The sequence below is a fragment of the Staurois parvus genome, unplaced genomic scaffold (genome assembly GCF_062004578.1).
Source record: "Staurois parvus isolate SC_StPar_1 unplaced genomic scaffold, SC_StPar_1.0 ptg000217l, whole genome shotgun sequence".
In the NCBI taxonomy this organism is placed as follows: Eukaryota; Metazoa; Chordata; class Amphibia; order Anura; family Ranidae; genus Staurois; species Staurois parvus.
The window spans coordinates 8,520,362-8,542,143 of NW_028318013.1; the positions used below are offsets into that span (position 1 = coordinate 8,520,362).

Consider the following 21,782-nt stretch of genomic DNA (forward strand, 5'->3'; position numbering starts at 1 on the left):
CGGCAAAAAGTGTATGTGCAGAGTTCCTCTATTCTGCAGATACACTTAGAGGAGCTCTGCAGATACACTTAGAGGAGCTCTGCACATACACTTTTTGCCGGCTTGGAATTAATCTTATTTTCATCCTACTTCTTCTTCTTTTTCTTCATCCTCATCCTCATCCTCAGAAGAAGAAGAAGAGGATGAAGAAGAAGAAGAAGAAGTAGGATGAAAATAAGAATAATTCCAAGCCGGCAAAAAGTGTATGTGCAGAGTTCCTCTATTCTGCAGATACACTTAGAGGAGCTCTGCAGATACACTTAGAGGAGCTCTGCACATACACTTTTTGCCGGCTTGAAATTAATCTTATTTTCATCCTACTTCTTCTTCTTCTTCTTCATCCTCATCCTCATCCTCAGAAGAAGAAGAGGATGAGGATGAAGAAGAAGAAGAAGTAGGATGAAAATAAGAATAATTCCAAGCCGGCAAAAAGTGTATGTGCAGAGTTCCTCTATTCTGCAGATACACTTAGAGGAGCTCTGCAGATACACTTAGAGGAGCTCTGCACATACACTTTTTGCCGGCTTGGAATTAATCTTATTTTCATCCTACTTCTTCTTCTTCATCCTCATCCTCAGAAGAAGAAGAGGATGAGGATGAAGAAGAAGAAGAAGAAGTAGGATGAAAATAAGAATAATTCCAAGCCGGCAAAAAGTGTATGTGCAGAGTTCCTCTATTCTGCAGATACACTTAGAGGAGCCCTGCATATACACTTAGAGGAGCTCTGCACATACACTTTTTGCCGGCTTGGAATTAATATTATTTTCATCCTACTTCTTCTTCTTCTTCTTCATCCTCATCCTCATCCTCAGAAGAAGAAGAGGATGAGGATGAAGAAGAAGTAGGATGAAAATAAGAATAATTCCAAGCCGGCAAAAAGTGTATGTGCAGAGTTCCTCTATTCTGCAGATACACTTAGAGGAGCTCTGCACATACACTTTTTGCCGGCTTGGAATTAATCTTATTTTCATCCTACTTCTTCTTCTTCTTCTTCTTCTTCTTCTTCTTCATCCTCATCCTCAGAAGAAGAAGAAGAGGATGAGGATGAGGATGAAGAAGAAGAAGAAGAAGAAGTAGGATGAAAATAAGAATAATTCCAAGCCGGCAAAAAGTGTATGTGCAGAGCTCCTCTAAGTGTATCTGCAGAGCTCCTCTAAGTGTATCTGCAGAATAGAGGAACTCTGCACATACACTTTTTGCCGGAAACCGCTGTATGGAGTGAATGTCCCAGAACTGTCAGAAATAGACTATTTCTGACAGTTCTGGGACATTCCTTCCATACAGCGGTTGAAACATTGTATCTATTTGTTTCCATAAATGGATCCATTTATGGAAACAAATAGATACAATGTTTCAACCGCTGTATGGAGTGAGTGTCCCAGAACTGTTAGAAATAGTCTATTTCTGACAGTTCTATGACATTCCCTCCATACAGCGGTTGAAACCGCTGTATGGAGTGAATGTCCCAGAACTGTCAGAAATAGACTATTTATGACAGTTCTGGGACATTCACTCCATACAGCGGTTGAAACCGCTGTATGGAGGGAATGTCATAGAACTGTCAGAAATAGACTATTTATGACACACTCACTCCATACAGCGGTTGAAACATTGTATCTATTTGTTTCCATAAATGGATCCATTTATGGAAACAAATAGATACAATGTTTCAACCGCTGTATGGAGTGAGTGTCCCAGAACTGTTAGAAATAGTCTATTTCTGACAGTTCTATGACATTCCCTCCATACAGCGGTTGAAACCGCTGTATGGAGTGAATGTCCCAGAACTGTCAGAAATAGACTATTTCTGACAGTTCTGGGACATTCACTCCATACAGCGGTTGAAACATTGTATCTATTTGTTTCCATAAATGGATCCATTTATGGAAACAAATAGATACAATGTTTCAACCGCTGTATGGAGTGAATGTCCCAGAACTGTCAGAAATAGTCTATTTCTGACAGTTCTATGACATTCCCTCCATACAGCGGTTGAAACTGCTGTATGGAGTGAATGTCCCAGAACTGTCAGAAATAGACAGAAACTGTCACAGAACTGTCCTTCTTCTCATCCTTCTCCTTCTTCTCATCCTTCTTCTCATCCTTCTTCTCATCCTTCTCCTTCTTCTCATCCTTCTCCTTCTTCTCATCCTTCTCCTTCTTCTCATCCTTCTCCTTCTCCATCTTCTCATCCTTCTCCTTCTCCTCATCCTTCTCCTTCTCCTTCTCTTTCTTCTCATCCTTCTCCTTCTTCTCATCCTTCTCCTTCTTCTCATCCTTCTCCTTCTCCTTCTTCTCATCCTTCTCCTTCTCCTTCTCATCCTTCTCCTTCTCCTTCTTCTCATCCTTCTCCTTCTTCTCATCCTTCTCCTTCTCCTTCTTCTCATCCTTCTCCTTCTTCTCATCCTTCTTCTCATCCTTCTCCTTCTTCTCATCCTTCTTCTCATCCTTCTCCTTCTTCTCATCCTTCTCCTTCTTCTCATCCTTCTCCTTCTTCTCATCCTTCTCCTTCTCCTTCTTCTCATCCTTCTCCTTCTTCTCATCCTTCTCCTTCTCCATCTTCTCATCCTTCTCCTTCTCCTTCTTCTCATCCTTCTCCTTCTCCTTCTCCTTCTTCTCATCCTTCTCCTTCTTCTCATCCTTCTCCTTCTCCTTCTTCTCATCCTTCTCCTTCTCCTCCTTCTCCTTCTCCTTCTCCTTCTTCTCATCCTTCTCCTTCTTCTCATCCTTCTCCTTCTTCTCATCCTTCTCCTTCTTCTCATCCTTCTCCTTCTTCTCATCCTTCTCCTTCTCCTTCCTCATCTCCAAGGGCATTTAAATTAAAGGTACAGTGTTCTGCACTAATTTAAAGGCTCTCTGAAGCCTAGAAACCCTTTTAATAAGTTAACTTCATAGCGAATTAATTCGCATCGAATCGAATTTCATACTGGAATTCGCCGAATCGAATTTTTGAGAAATTCGCTCATCTCTAGTGGTACTGACTGGCGGCACTGCTGGGCACTGACTGGCACAACTGCTGGGCACTGACTGGCACAACTGCTGGGCACTGACTGGCAGCACTGATGGGTGGCACTGATGGGCAGAGGTGGGTGACACTGATGGGTACAGGTGGGTGACACTGATGGGCAGAGTTGGGTGACACAGGTGTGTGGCACTGATGGGCACAAGTGGGTGACACAGGTGGGTGGCACTGATGAGCACAGGTGGGTGGCACTGCTGGGCACTGGTGGGCAGCACTGATGGGCACAGGTGGGTGGAACTGGTGGGTGGCACTGCTCGGCACCGATCATCAGGGCACTGATCATCACTCCCCAGGGGGCACGCAGGAGAGCCTATATGACGCCCTCCCACAACTGGCTGGCCGCAGTGTAGCCATGATTTGGCTATCTGCGGTCGGCAACTGGTTTTTAAAGAACGCCCATTAAAGGGATACAAGCGACTTTGACCTGTAAGAGGACAGGTCAAAAAGTGGAGTTGAGCGTAGTATTTGAACGGTGGTGGATACACGGTGTGTTTGTTCACAACTATTTAGGAGGTGGTGCAGGTTTATCACAGGAGATAATAAAGTGGCACATTTCATGAAGGAATATACACACAATTTATGTACTGTGGACATTATATGATATATGGTTTCTGTTTTAAGTAAAAGTCTGCTAAATTGTTGAAAATGAGGATATCACTTATTTGATGATGAGTTTTGGTACACGGATTACATGATCACAGGGAGGCGCAACATTTATATTTTTGTTTTTTTTACAATTATTTTGGGAACACTTTATTGATTGCAGCTACTCCTAGGTTAGGATTCAGTATTTTTTATATTTTATAATACAGTGGTTTATTTAGTCACATATTTCACTTATAGGTGGAGTGGGATACACATATTTTTTATAATCTTAAAAGACACACTCTATAGTGCACCCAGAGCTGCATTTATACTTTTCTACCCTAGGTGTGCCACCCTGCAGCCTCAGGCTCCCCTTTCCCCAACACACACCATAATGTACCAAAAACTACTTATCAAGACAATATTAGAACAATAGCATAGACATGACCATACTGAATAAAACCCAAATTAACAAAATCAATATCAGAAACAGGGAAAACATAAGTACTGTACTGACAGAATTATAACTCTTTTTAGATACAAGATCAGTACCATACTGACACAGCCAGAAAAGCAGTATCAGCAGAGATACAGGTGTAAAAGCAGGGATGCATGCTGATGATGTCGCATCATGAAAAGTTTATTCCACCTGGCTGGCTTACTGACAGTCCCTGACTATGGCCATGCCCCACTGATGCATTTCATCCCAGTGGTCTTAATTGAGGAACAAGGTTACAGTACATTCAGTTAATTACATCATATGTTGGGGTTGACACTTGAGTTCCACTTTGTTTTATCAAGTGAAGAACACTATCTTTGGTTTTGGCTTATTTAAATCATTCTTGAAGTAGAGTGGATTAGTCTAAATCAGAGTAAATAAATCAGTGTCCCATGCCCTCGCATTAGCATTCTTTAAAAGGCATTTACTGTGTCTGCCAGTAGATGTGTAGCTCCCAGGCACAGTGCCACATTACACCAACACTGAATGCACTTATATGGTGTAATGGCATTTAGCCCAGGATCTTGCATAGACAACAGCAACCTTGCTTTTCAAACAAGCCTGTGAAAATGAAATGAAAATTGTTTGGTGAAGATTGTGAACTGTACTGGTCCTGTACAGTTCTGAGTTTCCTTTAGGGTATCTTACAACAAAAACACTTAATATCTTAAAGGAGACTTAAAGATAGAATAACTGTATTATTAAAACAAAAAACATTATTATATATTAATTATTAATAAAATAGAATCGTTTTATTTCATAAAATTTACCAATCAGCTTACCACAGCAGTGTGTTAGTTTTCCAGTTGTTGAAGGGAAGAGAATTCATGGATGTATGGACAGGCATTGTGTTGCTTAGTTAGTGGCTTGCAGAGGTGTCTTGCAGCACTGTTGAATCAAATCATGGCCAGGATTCTATCTGCACAGAGTTTGCATGTTGTCCGTGTGCTGCTTGTGTGAATTTTCCCTGGGTACTCTGGCTGCCCCGCTGCCCCTCCCCCCCAGCTAGTGGGCTATTTAGCTCTAAACTGGCCCTTATATGTGACTGTTTGTGAAATACAGTATATACCTTAAGTCGGGTACACACAGTTCAAGGTGTAGCAAGGACCAGCTGAATTTCAATCTGTGTGTGGCCCTCCCTGATCAACAGAAACTGACCGCTAAATCGACTTTTGTAGAAAAACCTTAATTAATCATCGGCTGCAGCCAACAGCCGATCACTGTATCCACAATGCTGATCGGTGTATTCTGACAGCGAGGAGTCCCTGTTTGTCAGAATACAATAGCATAGTGGAAGGAAGAGTTGGATTTCTGCATCCAGCTTGCTTGCGTGGATGCAGGAATCTGTTTAATTTTCATATAGCCTGTTGGTTGAATGAAAAAACAAATGTTATGAGTCCCAGCTTTAGAATGTAAGCCCCTTGAAGGTAGGGACTGGTGTCAATTTACAGTATGCAAATCATACATTTTCAGCACTATATACAGTAGATGCCTGTAATATATACACTGACCTAGCCTATTAAAATGCTTTAAATTACTTTGACTATGGAAAGCTGATTGATGATTGCTGCATTTCAGAATAAATTTAAAACGATGTTCACTTGGCAAGTAAAAGCATAAGTAAGAGTAAACAATAAAAACATGGATAAAGGAGTACATTAGAATGATGGCAGTGTTGCTGGATAACAATAAAGACATTTGTGTAGTAGGGGCTTGTGGCTTGAACAGATGCCAAGAGGGTTTATTGTCTTTATGAGCCATGGGGGATGAGATCCAGTATTCTTGAGTCTATTTTTGTCCTGACATTTTCTCATCACTGAAGAGCTGTGTGAGAAAAGTCAATTTTGGGTTTACACAGAAGAGGAGACATTTAGTGCCTTAAAGCAGAACTAAACTCTTTCATTCAACCTTAACTATTTTAATCTTTATGCTGCTAGCATTAGTAAATGGAAAGGTATATCATTGTATTTTCTTGTTTTAACTTTGTTTAAAATTTTAACTTATTTTTTACTTTACTTCAGTTGCTTCCTGGGCATTTTTTTTCTTTCTTCTGGAGGAGGGCCTTTCTTAGCACATCCTCCTGTCTGCATGCCTGAGCTATGAACAGATGCATTTCAGGACATGAATGCTACATCATGAATCATCTGCCCTTACTCAAGATGGCCATGGCTAGAAATACTAGGGGGATGTTTTTCAAAGTGATTTCTCAATAAAATAAAGCATAGAGACATGGATGGTTGGGGGAGTTTACAAAGACACAGTTTAGTTTCGCTTTAATATTTTACTTTGAGTTTTCTGTATGTAACTAAAATATTTATTTCTATATTTTTCATGTGATACTCAAATTTGTACTTAGCAGGGGCGGAATGACCATATGGAAACTTGGGCACTGCCCGAGGGCCTGGGATCAGTAGAGGGCCCCATGAGATGCCCCTGGTACCTTTTTCATAGGCTTTTTGAGTTTGGGCAAAGACGCAGGGGCCCCTTGATCCCCTATTGCCCGGGGGCCCCATGGGTTGTCAGTCCACCCCTGGTACTTAGTATATAGAGTATATAGCACATACATCTCTATACAGTACAGCTGAACATTTGAAGTCCATTTGGTCAATTATGCAGTTACACAAGTACCATAGAAAGTACACAGCTAGGGTATTTGATTTGATTATTCTCTATGTGGGTTTTATCTTACAAAGTTGATTACCAAAAGTAATTGCTGGCTGTGCAAACAATTATAAATAGCTTCAACTGCTGACAGGCTGACATTTCATTGCAGGGGCTCAGGAGATGCAGCCCTTCACACACATATGTTGAATCCTGCCGCTGGAAATTGCAGTAAATAACCTGTCCTAATGGAGCCCAAGTGTACTTTCAGTGATACAACCACAGAAAGTTTTCCTATCTGGAAATGTTTATCCATTGTTTCAAGCTTTTACAGTTGCAAGAAAAAGTATGTGAACCCCTTGGGATTACGTGGAGTTTTGCATGAATTGCGCATAAAATGTGCTCTGAACGTCATCTAAGTCACAACAATAGAAGAACACAGTCTGCTGAACATAATACTACACAAACATTAGATGTTGCCATGGTTTAATTGTACATAACATGTAAACATTCACAGTGCAGGGAGGAAAAAGTATGTGAGACCCTAGCTTAATGACTTCTCCCAGAGCTAATTGGAGCTAGGAGTGAGCCAACTTTGACTCCAATCAGTGTGATGATATTGGATGTGTTGCTGACAGCTGTCCTGCCCTTAAAAAACACACACCTGTTTTGGGTTTACTGGTTTCAAGAAGCACTGTCTGATGTGAACCATGCCTCGCAGAAAAGAGCTCTCAGAAGACCTACGATCAAGAATTGTTGACTTGCATGAAGCTGGAAAAGGTTACAAAAGTATCTCCAAAAGCCTTGATGTTCATGTGTCCACTGTAAGACAGACTGTCTACAAATGGAGAAAGTTTAGCATTGTTGCTACTCTCCCTAGGCGTGGTCGTCCTGTAAAAATGACTGCAAGAGCACAGCGCAGAATGCTGCATGAGGTAAAGAAGAATCCCAGAGTGTCAGCTAAAGACCTACAGAAATCTCTGGCACATGCTAACATTTTTGTTGACACATCTACAATAAGGAAAATATTAAACAAGAATGGAGTACATGGGAGGACACCACGGAGGAAGCCATTGCTGTCCAAAAAGAATATTGCAGCACGTTTGAAGTTTGCAAAAGAGCACCTGGATGTTCCACAGCACTACTGGCAAAATATACTGTGGACAGATGAAACCAAGATTGAGTTGTTTGGGAAGAACACACAACACTATGTGTGGAGAAAAAAAGGCACAGCACACCAACATCAAAACCTCATCCCCACTGTAAAACATGGCGGAGGGAGCATCATGGTTTGGGGCTGCTTTGCTGCCTCAGGGACTGGACGGATTGTTGTCATTGATGGGAAAATGAATTCCAAAGTTTATCAAGACATTTTCCATGAAAACTTACGACCATCTGTCCGCCAACTGAAGCTCCGCAGAGGATGGGTGATGCAACAGGACAATGACCCAAAGCATACAAGTAACAAAACAATGGCTGCAACAGCACAGAATACGCCTTCTGGAGTTGCCCGGTCAGAGTCCTGACCTCAACCCGATTGAAATGCTGTGGCATGACCTTACGAGAGCGATTCACACCAGACATCCCAAGAATATTGCTACACTGAAACAGTTTTGTGAAGAGGAGTGGTCCAAAATTACTCCAGATCGTTGTGCAGGTCTGATCTGCAACTACAGGAAACGTTTGGTTGAGGTTATTGCTGCCAAAGGAGGGTCAACCAGTTATTAAGTCCAAAGGTTCACATACTTTTTCCTCCCTGCACTGCGAATGTTTACATGTTATGTGCAATTAAACCATGGCAACATCTAATGTTTGTGTAGTATTATGTTCAGCAGACTGTGTTCTTCTATTGTTGTGACTTAGATGACGTTCAGAGCACATTTTATGCGCAATTCATGCAAAACTCCACGTAATCCCAAGGGGTTCACATACTTTTTCTTGCAATTGTATATGTGTTTATCAATCACGTCTTATCAAGTACAATTACTGAACAAATCATAAAAAATTTAATCATATGTATTAGATATTAATCTCTAATAATTATTTCTTCTTTTCAGATCGTGAAGATCAGTCTATTCTGTGCACGTAAGTACAATTTATTTTGTATAGAAAATATCTATAGTTATGTATAGTGCTTACTTGAATTAACCAACATGTCCATTGGAGGAGAGAGCAGAGTGACAGAGAGATTAACTCATCAGTGTGCTGATCCTGCGTTTACTGTCCAGTTACAAGACCCCTGCCCTGTAAGACTGGAAGGTTGTGCTGCATGGCTTATTTGTGTAAGTCTCAGGACAGGATGGGCATAAATAAAACACTTTTATAATGTTTTTCATCTTAAAAATTGTATTAAACCAAAAAAAAAATATTATTGCAGCTTACCAATTCTTAAAGGATAAGTTCACCTTTTTATATAAATAGTAAATGCGCATTTTTTTGCAGGTAAAAAAATGTGCATTTATTTTTTTTTTATTAAGAGCCTGCAGAGCATTGCACCCTTGATCAGCAGATTGTGGATGCAATGAAGGGCTCCTGCAGACTGACATTGTAAGCTGTTGGCTCATACCTCGTATAGGCAGACAGTGACTCAATGAACTACCTAGAGCGCTCATCATTGAGAACTACAAGCCGTCAGCTGTGAAGGCTGGGGGTAGTTCTCCCATTCACTGTGAATGAATGACGCAGCCAAGTGGGTGGAGCCCTGCACTGTGGCGGTCTTATTTAAACTGTGACTGCAGGAGCAGGAATATGTTACATGTTCCACCCTGAAAACGGGTGGAACATGTAACATGTTCCTAAAGGAGAATCTGACCTTTGAATGTGGCATCTGCATTTGTTTTCTTTTTTTGCTTCATTTTCACCCGGTGATCTGACCAGTAACACACTTCTTATCTTGGGGTATCTCCATTTTGAATGGAGGAGCAATCTGTATGGATTTTGGGGGGGACCCCACGCCATTTTTTTAAAATTTTGGCGTGGGGGTTCCCCTCAAAATTCAAACCAGACCCAAAGGGCTTGGTATAGATGGAAGGGGGGAGGACCCCACACCTTTTTTATTATTTTCTTAATTGCCGGCAATTCTTTCTTTTACTTTCAGCTGTCAATGGGGAATCCCACTGACAGCTGAAATATTAACGCATGGTTTTCACTACTAAAATACCACATGACTTGATAAAATAACTTATGCAGTATTTTAGTAGCGTTTTTTAGTAAATTCAAACTTTTAAAAAAAAAAATACTATGCGGTATCCTACCGCATACTCGGATACGGTAAGATACCACTTAGTAAATTGTGCCCTGTGTCAGATTGTCTTGCAAATCCTGAAATCGGCAGTTTATCCGACTTTGAAATCGTGCAACTTCGCTGTAAGTCGCATGATTTCAAAGTCGTGCTTGATGTGACCAGGGGCTTATACTTTGCATTTCACACCTGAACAACATTTACTGTATCATACGTCTCTTTCCAAAGAAGACTATAGGAAATCCTTAGCTATGCATTTGGTCAATGCGGCCAGACTTTGTATTTCGGTTCATTGACAATCCACACGTGCTGTTAATCAGGGACTGGTTTGCTAAAATCAATAGAATAGAAGAGATGGAGGAACTGATCTGTATCCCTCAAAACCAACTGCATACGTTTACAACTGCTTGGTCTTGCTGGTCTCATTTTAAAGCAACTGAGCAATACAAGAATTACCTACAGTAGATTGTTTTTGCTGCGATAGACACGCTGTGAACATGTTTCCCACCCTTAGGTGGATGACACAGCTAACCTTTTTGAGCCACCTTGGAGGGGAGGAGGATGGAAAGAGCTATGGTATACTGGTCCCCCCTTTCCCTTCCCCCTTTTCTTTTTTTTCTTTCTCACTTAGACCTATCCGTTTTCTCATCTTTTTCTTCTCCCCTCTAAACATACTCCTTAAGGGAACCTATGTTAGGTTGCCATTTGCCTTACCTCTATGGATGGGAGGTTCACTATATGGATATCACCCTAGCTCTGATGGGGGTTTTTCTTTGAAATGTTATTATATACTTCATTGTTTGGCTTCTTATATACCACCTTGTGGTTTGATTGATCTCTACACTGCGACTTCATTCTGCCACTGTTGTTCATTTGTGCATTCATTTTTATGCTTCTTAAATGACCAGTGATTGTACCCCGCACTTGTATCTTGCTATACAATACTAATAAAACATTTATGGAAAAAAAGCTGACCATTGTAAACAATTCCAACAGTTAAATAAATAAATAAAATAGTTTCTCTCAACACTCTAACTGCCACATTTGCTGGATAGCTTGGTCTTTTAAAGGAAAGTGAAAAGAACAGTCTTACTGGTCACATGAACAGGTGAAAATAAAGGGAAAAAAGCCTAAAAAAAAACAAACTAATGCAGCCACTGCATCTAAGAATTAGTAAGCTGTAATATAAGACATGTTTTGTTTTTGGGTTTAATACCATTTTGAAAGGCAGATGGTTGTAATAAGTAAATGACTTATTTCTTGTAAATTCATGATATGTCATTTTCACAGGAACCTTAAATAATGTATATTATAATTTATTTTTCCATGGAAGCTGCTGCACTTTGAACATAATTTATTATGTGTTACTGATGTATAATAGTAAACAAATCTAATAATTTTATTGTAACATTGGTCTTAATGGATACTAAAACAAAAGTATAAAATTATTCTTTTCTTCCAACAAAAAAACTACGGTATTAAAGGCGAACTCTGGAAATGAGACAAAATCTACCCTTGCAGTGCATACCCCCTCCAACAGCATGGGTTCAGTGCTTGTTTAGTCTAGTGATTCTTGGATAAGGTGTAATACTTACCTTATCCCTGGCTCTAGTAGATGATACTTAGTGTGGCACTGGCTGTGATTGAAGGTGTATTTGTAAACCTTTCCTTATCCACTAACCTGAGCTCAGGGCACCAAAATACACAATTGGTGATATTTGGTCAATGTCATTATTCCGATGCCTGCCAGGTTGTATTCCATTTGAAACAAGCTGACGGGCAGGTGGCTGGAAGACTCACTTATTGGTGCCAGTAATGCCAGCAGTAAATGAATGGCTTCTGAATGCACCAGGTTTGGGTGGGCAGGAAAACTGGCCAAATCTAGTCATTTAGTTCACACATTAATGAACCGTGAATGGAAAACAGCAGGTGAATAAAATATGTGCCTCCACCATCCATAGTAAAGTTTTCCTTGCTGGAACTGATAGTTATGGCTACAGTACAAGGAGCGTCCGAGCTTCGATCCAAGCATGGCCATTCACACTCTAGAATGTTTGCAGTGGTTCTCTCTCTCAAATGGGAATGCTGGAAATTCTTAATTTGATTGGCTCCAGTGCTGTTCAGTGTATTCTAACAGCGGTGAAGTCCTCCCTGTCAGAATACAATGGCACCTTGGAGAGGATTCTTTTATGCACCTCGTGTGGATGGGGAAATAATAGTCCTCTGGCTAATATTAAAAAAATATCCATCTATGGCCAGCCTTATGCAGGGCATAGATGGGTCGAAAATCAGCCGATTTTTCTTTAAAAAAATGAAAAATCGGTCGTTCAAGCGGCCGACGTTACCAGCAACGGTAAAAAAAATCGGCCGATTTTCATCCCGTCTACAGCCAGCAAAAAGTGTCCCTGCAGAGAGCTCCGCTATTTCTTTGACAGTTCCTTGACATTTATAGCGGTTGCAACAATGTATTTGTATCCATTTTGGATACAGATGTTTTTATTCAGAAACAAATAGATACAATGTTGCAACCACTATAAATGTCAAGGAACTGTCAAAGAAATAGCGGAGCTCTCTGCAGGGACACTTTTTGCCGGACTGGAATTCCTCTTCTTCTTCATCCTCTTCTTCTTCCTCTTCTTCTTCTTCTTCATCCTCTTCTTCATCTTCTTCATCCTCTTCTTCCTCTTTTTCATCTTCCTCTTCTTCATCTTCCTCTTCTTCATCTTTTTCATCCTCTTCTTCCTCTTCTTCATCTTCCTCTTCTTCATCCTCTTCTTCTTCTTCTACTTCTTCATCCTCTTCTTCATCATCATCTTCTTCATCCTCTTCTTCTTCTTCATCCTCCTTCTTCTTCTTCTTCTTCTTCTTCATCCTCTTCTTCAGCTTCTTCATCCTCTTCTTCATCCTCTTCTTCATCTTCCTCTTCTTCTTCTTCATCCTCTTCTTCTTCTTCTTCTTCTTCTTCTTCATACTCTTCTTCTTCTTAATCCTCTTCTTCTTCATCCTCTTCATCCTCTTCTTCTTCATCCTCTTCTTCTTCCTCTTCTTCATCCTCTTCTTCTTCTTCATCCTCTTCTTCTTCCTCTTCTTCATCCTCTTCTTCTTCTTCCTCTTCTTCATCCTCTTCTTCATCCTCTTCTTCTTCATCATCCTCTTCTACTTCCTCTTCTTCATCCTCTTCTTCATCCTCTTCTTCTTCATCATCCTCTTCTTCTTCCTATTCTTCTTCTTCCTCCTCTTCTTCTTCATCCTCTTCTTCTTCCTCTTCTTCATCCTCTTCTTCTTCCTATTCTTCTTCTTCCTCTTCTTCATCCTCTTCTTCATCCTCTTCTTCTTCCTCTTCTTCTTCCTCTTCTTCATCCTCTTCTTCTTCTTCATCCTCTTCTTCCTATTCTTCTTCTTCCTCCTCTTCTTCTTCTTCCTCTTCTTCTTCTTCTTCTTCATCCTCTTCTTCTGCTTCCTCTTCTTCTTCCTCTTCTTCATCCTCTTCTTCTTCTTCATCCTCTTCTTCCTATGCCTCTTCTTCCTCCTCTTCTTCTTCATCCTCTTCTTCCTATTCTTCATCCTCTTCTTCTTCCTCTTCTTCATCCTCTTCTTCTTTTTTCTTCTTCTTTTTGTCTTCCTCTTGCAGGTCACTGCTCATGCGCAGATTTTTTTATCGGTAAAAAGATCGGCCGATTTGCCCATCTTTGCCGTGAAAATCGGCAGATCGGCAAAATCGGCTGATTTTTTTTCCAACTTTACCGATAAAAAAAATCTGCCAAAATACCAAAAAACGGCCGAACAATTAGCCCACTAATGATCCGAAAATCGGCCAATTTTATTTTCGGCGGAAAAATCGGCCGATTTTCGACCCATCTATGGCCTGCATTAGTCTGCTGGACAGTGACTGAAAGCAATAGGAGGGTGTTTTACTTCACAGAAAAGCCTCAGGAATTAGGGAATTTCTTTGTACACTGGAAATTCCCTTTAACATCATGACAAATTATAGTAAAAAATATAGCAAGACTTTAAAGTAGAGTTCCAAGTACCAATATTTTTATATCGATACATAGTTACATAGGGGTTTATTTTCTAAAACTGGAGAGTGCAAAATCTGGTGCAGCTCTGCATAGAAACCAATCAGCTTCCAGATTTTTTTAAAAGGCTTAATTGAACAAGCTGAAGTTAGAAGATGATTGGTTACCATGCACAGCTGCATCAGGTTTTTCACTCTCCAGTTTTAGTAAATCTCCCCCATATAGGGGCGGACTGACCATTAGAGCACTCGGGCACTGCCCGAGGCCCAGGGTCAGTAGGGGGCCACATGAAATGCCCCTGGTAGCTTTTTATAGGTTTTTTTGGGTGTGCTTTGAGTGTGGGCAAGGACACAGGGGCCGCATGATCCCCTATTGCCCGGGGGCCCCATGAGTTGTCAGTCCTCCCCTGCCCCCATAGTTACATATAGTTGCATATACCATACCTGTGGGATCCCACCAGAAGCTGGAAATTACTGAAGTAGACACCACTACTAAAGTGATTTCCAATAGCTTTCAAGTCCATGTTGAGCAGCTGTCCTGCTGCATTATGAACATGAGATGTTGCCAGCTTGTATGGGCACCCGTCAGAGAATGCTTTGTAGTTCCTCAATGGCAGCAAAGCATTCAATGATTGAATGAAGTGGAAAGAGTGACATTACAGCCTCAACTCTCCACCTCATCCACTCAGATCACTGAATGGCATCTGTTTTGAGCAGGCGGCCTCCTGTGTTCATTATGCAGCAGGTCAGCAGCTTGGCATGAGACCTGCACTAGAGGATATCACTGTAGTAGCAGTGTCTACTACAGTGATTTCTATGTAATGTAAAAATATCCATATTTGCAATTCTTCTTTAAGATCTACAGTCCATTTGTGTGGTAAATTAGTAAACCATAATGAAACATACATTTTAAAGACCTTTAATAAAGTACATATCTGAAAGGTGTAATACATGGTCATTATTAAATGATGAACGGCTGATTGTGTGGTATAGGAAATGTTCCCAGCTGTCCTAATATGTGGGAGAGAGTTCAGCAATGAAGGTCTTGCTGCATGGTATGACAATTAGACAATATGAGGCCTTATATGGTCAGAGCCAGGGACTTCAGAGAAATGCCAAGAGATAGGCACTTTTAGCCTGGGAGAAAGGAAATACAATTTAAAGTCTTTGTGACCACAGTGTAACCTTTTATTTGGAGACACTGCTCCATCCCACCATGCTGAGGAAACATTTCTATTTTCCAAAACACAAACAGAATCAAAATGTTTAGCTGGAAGGTATGTTTATTGCAATTGCTACATAGGAATGTTTGTGTTAGCATTCCCACAAGATGTTTTATTTATATCTGAACACACACAAACTGTTACACACAGGGATATCATGCACGGTTAACATGGTGCAACAAGTGTGTGTTAAATGTCCTAAAGTCAGTTTATAATCCGCCAATTAGATATCACCTTTCAGCACTACAGAGAGATGGAGGAGGGAGGGGGGGGGTGCACATACATGTAACAGGTTATGAAAGGTGAACTTATCCTTTAAAAAGAAAAAAAGCCATTCCAGTATGCACAAAAAGTACCTTCTACTGCTATGATCGTCCCTCAGTTCCCTTTTTTTTTGCTGTTGTGATCTGACTTCCTGTTAGACAGTTGTGGGCGGGGCCAGATGTTGATGTAACCAATGACAGAAGAGCACTACATGTGAAAGGAATAGTTCTTATACTGAAAAGCAGTGAGGCAGTGGGTTAGAGAAGCACTTGCAGAAATATTGTTGGTATTCAGTGGTATTATCACTTGCAGTAGCAGTTGTAGTAACAACTGCAATAACAGCTGTGGTGCCAGTTGCAGCAACACACGTGTAAGTATTGCTCCATTTTATATATATATATATATATATATATATATATATATATATATATATAGCCCAAAACAAAGAACATGGTACTGCTTGAATGTCCCCCAAACGTGTACCAGTCAGATCAACATGCGAATAAACTGGAGAAAGACAGGATTGGCTTGTTAGGTTCCAGTAGACTTCAACAAAATTGTGGCACACAGAGGTTTTCGGGGCTTAATCGTAGAGGCCACCTCTACGATTACAGTCATGAAGCGATCGAAACGCCTCTGAGAGTTCTCTACAGGTGGAGAACAGGAGCTGAAGCCATATTGTATACATTTCATTCAATTTATGCAACAGCTGCCGTTTTGTTAAAGTAGTGCTCCATCCTGACACAGTACAGTTCCAATTAGTGCATAGTAGTCCAGGCATTTTTTGCCCTTGTGGCAGCATAAGGCAGGCAGGGAATCACTATCCACTACCAACATCTCACAGTTAACACAGTAGCTTACCTAAATGGCAGTATATATAAAAATGTAATTGTGAAATTATTTTTGCAATGACAATAAATCTTATCAATCAATCAATTGACAAAGGAAACTTGTGAGCGGACCTTATAAGGTTTGACTACTTCTGCCATAGTATTGTAGTAGAGTCCCGGTTCTATAAATAAGGGGTGATTTACCCATTTCAGAAAAAAATATGTCTGGAGGAAAAGAGATTTAACCCCCAAATACAGAAAGGCTCCTTCACAGTAAGAGCTGTGACATTGCGGAATAGACTCCCTCAAGAACTTGTTCTGGACAGCTAAGTAGATTGTTTTAAAATTATCTAGATGCTAACATGTATAACTGGATTCTAACATTTATAGGTAATAACATTAGGGGTAGGTGATCAAGGGAATATTGCCTCATGGGGATAAGGAAGGATTTCTTTTTCCTTCTGGAGCCATTTGGATTACATTATGTTTTTTTTTTGTTTTTTTTTACACTTTTATTACATGGAAGCAGTCGAAGGTGCAAGTATGCCCCATGCAAAAATAGGAGGCCTGTCATATGAAAGACACTCAAGGGGGTTAATTCACCAAAGGCAAATAGACTGTTCTCTTTGCAAGGGATGTTTTCCTGAGTTTAGTGCATGTTCATCTTGCAAAAAATAATATACAACAGTGCAGCACTAAAAAACATAAAATTGTCAAATAAATGAGAAACAAAATAATACAGAGTGTCCGTAAAATAAACCCAAAAAAATGCAAAATAAAAAGTTCATATACTGTAGCTCCCAATATCAGTGTAAAAAAATCTGAAGAGAAGACGATCCTGAGGGTTTAGAAACAGGCCAAGGTCCAGTATGGTACTAATACTACTTACTCTCCCTATACCCCACTATGGGGCAACTCTGCACTCCCTCATCTGCTCACTGTGCTGCATCCTGTCATATGGGCAAGCTATAACAAAGACACTGCAAAATATAATGCCACAGGGAAGTCTTTTACCCTTTGATGACCTTGAACATATCTACATCCATATAATTCCCAATAGCGTAAAAAAATCCGAAGAGACTCTACAACAAGTGCTTCCACCAAACTGTGATGAAACACGTTGGATTAGGTCAGCGAATGTGATGTTACCATGCACGCCGACATAGGAAGCAGTATTGTGTATCAAGACAGCAGCTGATCATATGTTATTATTTTATGTGCTTAGACTGCTTTCTTGCCATCTTAACCTTGTGAGTGTATATGAATCTGTGATCTTAATAAGTTTAAATATCAATCTTTACTATGCTATGAGAGTTCTTTTTACTCTATATGTTATCGGTATGCCTGGGCTGGAGCACTGGATTTGAGCTAGTAGCTAGGGGATTTCAGGAGCCAGATGTCCACTTACTCTAAGCGCTTTATAACCATATTCCAATGCATGGTCACATATCTTCTAGTAAGGTACTTCATGTGCACTTGAGGTGACCACAAGGTGATTGGAGTATTCCTCTTAGTTCATTTGGTTAAAGCACTTGTTGGAGAATCTCTTTGGATTTTTTTTTAACAGTTGTGTATGTTAAATCTGATCAGCAGTATGAACAAGACAAGGTACACATGAACCAAATCAAGTAGTCAGTAAACAGCAAAATATACACCATAGAGAAATGGTCTTAAGAGTCATGCAATCATTACTCTGAACAGTTCTGTGAATAGACTAAGAACAACCTAGGGAGATATGGCAACGAAGAACCTGGCCATACTATGGATTGGAGCATTGCTAAAAGCAGGGGAACAAGGAGAATGAAGAGGTATGGTGAGTAAGGGGAAGGAGGATCGGGGAGGAATAGAGGGGGGGAGAGAAGGAACAGGAGGGAGGATGAAGAGGGGGGGGTGACACGAAAAGACCAGTGCAGGTAGGGTACAGTACCCAAGGTATAATGCCTAACCCCAAGTCATATACCATGAGGTATCCATATCTATACAGCAATTCCCTCCACCTCTATCCAGCCAGGCAAAAGTTTGGCAGGACATGTTCGGCTGAAGTACGTAAGCTTATATAGGGGAAGAGCGCTGTTAACTGCCACCTTCCAGCCAGAAACCATGGGCGGAGTAAGCAGTTTCCATTTCACTAGGATTTCCTGCTATGCTAGAAGTAGCATAGTATGCCAAAAAGAAAATAAATAGTTTGACATGTTTATATGCCTCTACAAAATCAGTGAGTCCTAGTAGCAGCACCAAGGGGTCCATAGGAACAAATTGCCGACTGTGTTTTTGATATCCAATACTCCGGAAAGTACATAATTTTGAACAAGACCAAAACATGTGAGCAAATGTGTCCCCAGCAATATAACAGCGGGGACAAGCAGTTGATCTGCCAGGATAAATTGCAGTCAGTCGCTGATGGATATAGTACACTCTATGGATAAATTTCAATTGGATAAAGTGATCCCTGTCAGAGATCATGGTGTGGACAAATTGCAGAAGGCAGTCCTCCCAGTTGTCTTCCAAGAGAGAAGGAATGTCCACATGCCATTTATTATAGATTGAGTCTATTTTGGGGGTGATCAAGGGAGATAGTAAGGAGTAAATAGAGGACAGAGGTTTCGGTAGGTCTTCCTCTATTAACATACCTTCTAGAGCAGGGGTGGGCAAACTTTTTGACTTGAGGGCCGCAATGGGTTCATATATTGGACCCGGGGGCTGGACCAAGAGTAGATGAATGATGTGTATGTGTCATCCATAGTAAGTATAGTAATATTCCCCCATAGTAAGCATAGTAATTAATCCCCCATATAGTAATTCATCCCCCATATAGTAATTCATCCCCCATATAGTAATTCATCCCCATAGTAATTCATCCCCCATATAGTAATTCATCCCCATAGTAATTCATCCCCCCTATAGTAATTCATCCCCCATATAGTAATTCATCCCCCCTATAGTAATTCATCCACATAGTAATTCATCCCCCATATAGTAATTCATCCCCCATAGTAATTCATCCCCATAGTAATTCATCCCCCCTATAGTAATTCATCCCCCCTATAGTAATTCATCCCCTATATAGTAATTCATCCCCCCTATAGTAATTCATCCCCATAGTAATTCATCCCCCATATAGTAATTCATCCCCATAGTAATTCATCCCCCATATAGTAATTCATCCCCATAGTAATTCATCCCCCATATAGTAATTCATCCCCCATAGTAATTCATCCCCCATATAGTAATTCATCCCCCATAGTAATTCATCCCCCATATAGTAGTTCATCCCCCATATAGTAATTCATCCCCCCTATAGTAATTCATCCCCCATATGGTAATTCATCCCCCATAGTAATTCATCCCCCATATAGTAATTCATCCCCCCTATAGTAATTAATTCCCCATATTAATTCATCCCCCATATTAAGTCCCCAAGTCCCCCCTGTGTCAATTCACTTAGCTTTGCTCCGTTCGTTCCTCTCGCCGTGTTCCCGAGCCGTTCCGGTGTAGCATGAAAATCTGTCTCCTATGAGGATCTGTCCCCCTCGACGTATCTGCGCATGTGCCAGTTTCAGGCATTAGCAGCCGATCGGCGATCTCCGGCACATGCGCAGATACGTCGAGGGGGACAGATCCTCATAGGAGACAGATTTTCACGCTACACCGGTCTTCAGGGCGGACTGTGAGAGGAGCCTAGCGGGAGCCTAGCTCCGCGGGCCGGATTAAAAGGTCCGCCGGGCCGTAGTTTGCCCATTGCTGTTCTAGAGGGTCAGTCTTAATGTTGGGGGAGAGTGCGAAAGTGAGCAGCAACCGTGTGCTGTAGTTGTAGAAAATGGAAGAACATCCTATTAGGTAGGTTGAAGATACGTTTAAGGTCATCAAATGGTAAAAGACTTCCCTGTGGCATTATATTTCACAGTGTCTTTATGTTATAGCTAGTCCATATGACAGCATCCGGCGCAGTGAGCAAATGAGGAAGTGCAGAGTTGCCCCATAGCGGGGTATAGGGAGAGTAAGTGGTATTCGTACCATACAGGACCCTGGCCTGCTTCCATACCCTCAGGATAGTCTTCTCTCAAATGTTTTCACACTGATATTGGGAACTATATGAAGTTTTTATTTTGCATTTTGGGTTTATTTTATGATAATTACAATTATTTTGTTTCTAATTTTTTTCACAATTTTATTTCTTTTAGTGTGGCACTGTTGTATAGTAAGGTTGAGGGTTTGATATCACAAATCTTAGTGCCGATTGCTTTCCTGTAATTTCCAAGTGCAAGGCTACATTCTATACAGTGAGGAACAGAAAAATTTGAACATCCTGCGATTTTGCAAGTTCTCTCACTTAGAAATCATGGAGGGGTCTGAAATTCACATTGTAGGTGCATTCCCACTCTGAGAGACAGAATTAAAAAAAAAATTCAGGAAATCCCATCGTATGATTTTTAAAGAATTTATTTGTCTTGCACTGCTGAACATACTGTAAGTATTTCAACACCTAAGAAGCAGCAAGAATTCTGGCTCTCAAAGACCTGTTACTGTGCCTTTAAAAAGTCTACCTCTACTCCACTCATTAATCTAACTTAGTAGCACCTGTCTAAGCTCTTTAAAGACACCTGTCCACCCCACAGTCAGTCAGACTCCAACTACTACCATGGGCAAGACCACAGAGCTGTCAAAAGACACCAGAGACAAAATTGTGGACCTCCACAAGGCTGGAAAGGGCTACGGGGCAATTGCTAAGCAGCTTGGTGAAAATAGATCAACTGTTGGAGCAATTGTTAGAAAATGGAAGAGGCTAAAGACGACTGTCAGTCTCCCTCGGACTGGGGCTCCATGCAAGATCTCACCTCAAGGGGTATCACTGATGATAAGAAAGGTGAGGAATCAGCCCAGAACTACAAGGGAGGAGCTGGTCAATGACATGAAGAGAGCTGGGACCACAGTTTCAAAGGTCACTGTCGGTAGAACACTACGCCGTCATGTTTTCAAATCATGCATTGCATGGAAGGTTCCCCCACTCAAGTCATCACATGTCCAGGTCCGTCTGAAGTTTGCCAATGACCATCTGGATGATCCAGAGGAGGCATGGGAGAAAGTCATGTGGTTAGATGAGACCAAAGTAGAACTTTTTGGTTTAAACTTCACTTGTCGTGTTTGGAGGAAAAAGAAGAATGAGTTGCATCCCAAGAACACCATCCCTAAAGTGAAGCATGGGGGTGGTAACATCATGCTTTGGGGGTGCTTTTCTGAGAAGGGGACAGGACGACTGCACTGTATTAAGGAAAGGATGAATGGGGCCATTTATTATGAGATTTTGAGCAACAACCTCCTTCCGTCAGTCAGAGCATTGAAGATGGGTCATGGCTGGGTCTTCCAACATGACAACAACCCGAAGCACACAGCCAGGATAACCAAGGAGTGGCTCCGTAAGAAGCATATCAAGGTTCTGGAGTGGCCTAGCCAGTCTCCAGA

The 21,782-nt window shown here is 41.0% G+C and overlaps 1 protein-coding gene across 3 annotated transcripts in view; it reads left to right on the plus strand.

The window, feature by feature from the left end:
- The window catches only part of LOC149460930 (myosin-11), a 186,877-nt gene that overhangs the window by 55,609 nt on the left and 109,486 nt on the right, over positions 1-21,782 (plus strand). For all 3 annotated transcript variants that reach the window (XM_089679082.1, XM_089679084.1, XM_089679085.1), the window contains exon 4: positions 8,804-8,831. In XM_089679082.1, the coding sequence (XP_089535208.1) occupies positions 8,804-8,831 (28 nt within the window). The remainder of the gene's footprint in view (positions 1-8,803; positions 8,832-21,782) is intronic.